The 2199-nt window shown below is 65.5% G+C and overlaps 1 protein-coding gene across 1 annotated transcript; it reads right to left on the minus strand.

The window, feature by feature from the left end:
- Positions 1-451: 451 nt before the first annotated feature.
- LOC146599681 (plasma membrane calcium-transporting ATPase 3-like) lies at positions 452-1900 on the minus strand (the record flags this gene model as incomplete). Its single annotated transcript, XM_085298135.1, has 3 exons — positions 1688-1900; positions 913-1126; positions 452-673 (listed from the first exon to the last, which is right to left on the minus strand). Coding segments are annotated over exons 1-3 (544 nt in total), but the record flags the coding sequence as incomplete, so codon positions are not given.
- Between the last annotated feature and the right edge of the window lie 299 nt (positions 1901-2199).

Below are 2199 nucleotides of genomic sequence, written 5' to 3' on the forward strand. Positions count from 1 at the left end.
AGCATGATGGAGAAGACAACAGAGCCTCCATGGAGAGCTGTGGTCTCTACGGGTCCCCTCCGTATATGAGGGTCCCCTCTGTGTCTGGAGGTCCCTGTGGATCTTCTCCACGTTTGGGGGTCCCTGTGGGCCCCTACGGGTTCCCCAGACCTCCCCAAACCCCACCTGGATGACACAGGTGCTCAGGACGATGGAAAAGACCAAGGGGTCTCCATGGAGGGCTGTGGTCTCTGTGGGTCCCCTCTGTGTCTGGAGGTCCCCACCGGTCCCCTCTGTATCTTGGGGGTCCCCGTGGGTCCTCCTGACCTCCCCTTGGCCCACCTGGTGRCAAAGGTGGCCAGGACAATGGAGAAGATGACGAGGTCCCCAGAGATGCCTCCACAGGTGTCCCCCCCCCAACAACTGGGTGTCTGGGCGTCCCCACTGTTCCCCCTGTTCCCCCAGAGCCTACCGCGGCCCACCTGGATGGCGAAGGTGCCCAGGACGATGGAGCAGAAGATGGGGTTGGCGAAGATGCCGTCAAAGACGTTCCTCTCGCCGTGGATCTTGCGGGCGTTGATCTCGTTGAAGAGCTGCATCATGACGAAGGTGTTGAAGATGATGGTGTAGTGCTCCGAGGGCGGCGAGTGCAGGGGGGCGTTGCGCCCGCTGTCGATGTCGAAGAAGACCTCCCCTGCCGCGGGGGCCGGGGCCACGTCAGCCGGTGGGGGGGCCGGTGGGGGACACACGCTCTCCCAGTCAGCCGCGCGACATGGCACCCTCTCGGGGACACGGCCGCACGTCCGTCGTCCCCCCCCCCGAAGCAGGACGAGGCCCACGGGTCCTTCCTGGGTTGGAGACCGCACACCGTGGGCCTCCTTCCCCGCGGCACGTCCTCCCCCAGCGCGGCCGCCTCGGCCCGGGGCCACGTACCGACGAAGAGGAGGGTGAAGATGATGACGAGCTGGTAGGCGGCATGGCCCAGGATGTTCTTCATCATGGTGCGGGAGATGAGGGGCTTGTTGCGCCCGTAGGGCTTCCGCAGCAGCAGGGCCTCCGTGGGCGGCTCGGTGGCCAGCGCCAGCGAGGCGAAGGTGTCCATGATGAGGTTGACCCAGAGCATCTGCACAGCCTTCAGGGGCGAGTCCTACGTGGGGCACAGGGACAGCGTCCGCCGCTCCGTCCCCCCGAGGCCCTCCGGCTCCGGCTCTCCGCGCTTCCACCGCCAGCTCGTCTCTCCGTCTCTCCGTCCATCCACCCGCCAACCCACCCCTCTGGCTGTCTGTCCACCCAGCTAACCCATCCGTCTGTCTCTGCATCCCTCCACAAACACTGTCCCTGTTTGTCCGTCTCCTTATCCGTTCTTCCATCCACCCAACCCATCCGTCTCTCCACACGCCTGCCCGTTCCCCCGCCCACCCCGCAGTCCGTCCTCCCACCCGCCACCACCGTCCACCCCACGAGCTTCATCTCTCCATCCATCTATCTGCCGGTCAACTCAACCGTCATCCATTTGTCCATCCGCCTCTCCGCTCAAGCCGTCCTTCTCTCCAGCCACCTCTCTACCCACCAACCCGTCCGCTCCTCCACCCACCCCTCAACCATCCACCTCCCAAACCACCCCATCCTCCATCTCTCTCTCCGTCCACCTACCGTCCACCCCTCCATCCTCCCAACGAGCACCCTCGGGCCTGTCCCCGCCCCCCACCTGGGTGATGCAGGCCCCAGTGAAGGCCACGACGACGGCCACCACGTTGACGGTGAGCTGGAACTGGAGGAACTTGGAAATGCTGTCGTAGACGTTGCGGCCCCACATCACCGCCTTGACGATGCTTGAGAAGTTGTCGTCCGTCAGGATGATGTCGGACGCCTCCTTCGCCACGTCCGTCCCCGCGATGCCCTGGGGAGCCGGGCGTCACCGCGGGGGCCCCCCCCTCCTGAGGCTGTGGGGCACCCCCCAAAGAAGAAATAGGGTCCCAGGGGGTGACCCCAAGATCCGGACAGCAGGAGGACCCCTGAAGTGGGCATGGAGGTCCCCAAGGTCCCCTGAGCTGAAATGGGGGTCCTCAGGAGACCTGAGGTGGGGATAGAGGGTGATGGGGGCTCTGGTGGGTCCCCCGAGATGGGGATGGGAGAAGCTGGGGGTCCTCAAGGCGGGGATGGAGGGAATTTGGGGGCCTGGGGGTCCCCCGAGATGGGGATGGGAGAAGCTGGGGGTCC

The sequence above is a fragment of the Rhea americana genome, unplaced genomic scaffold, assembly GCF_003343005.1.
Source record: "Rhea americana isolate MKP2758 unplaced genomic scaffold, rheAme1 scaffold_1358, whole genome shotgun sequence".
In the NCBI taxonomy this organism is placed as follows: domain Eukaryota; kingdom Metazoa; phylum Chordata; class Aves; order Rheiformes; family Rheidae; genus Rhea; species Rhea americana.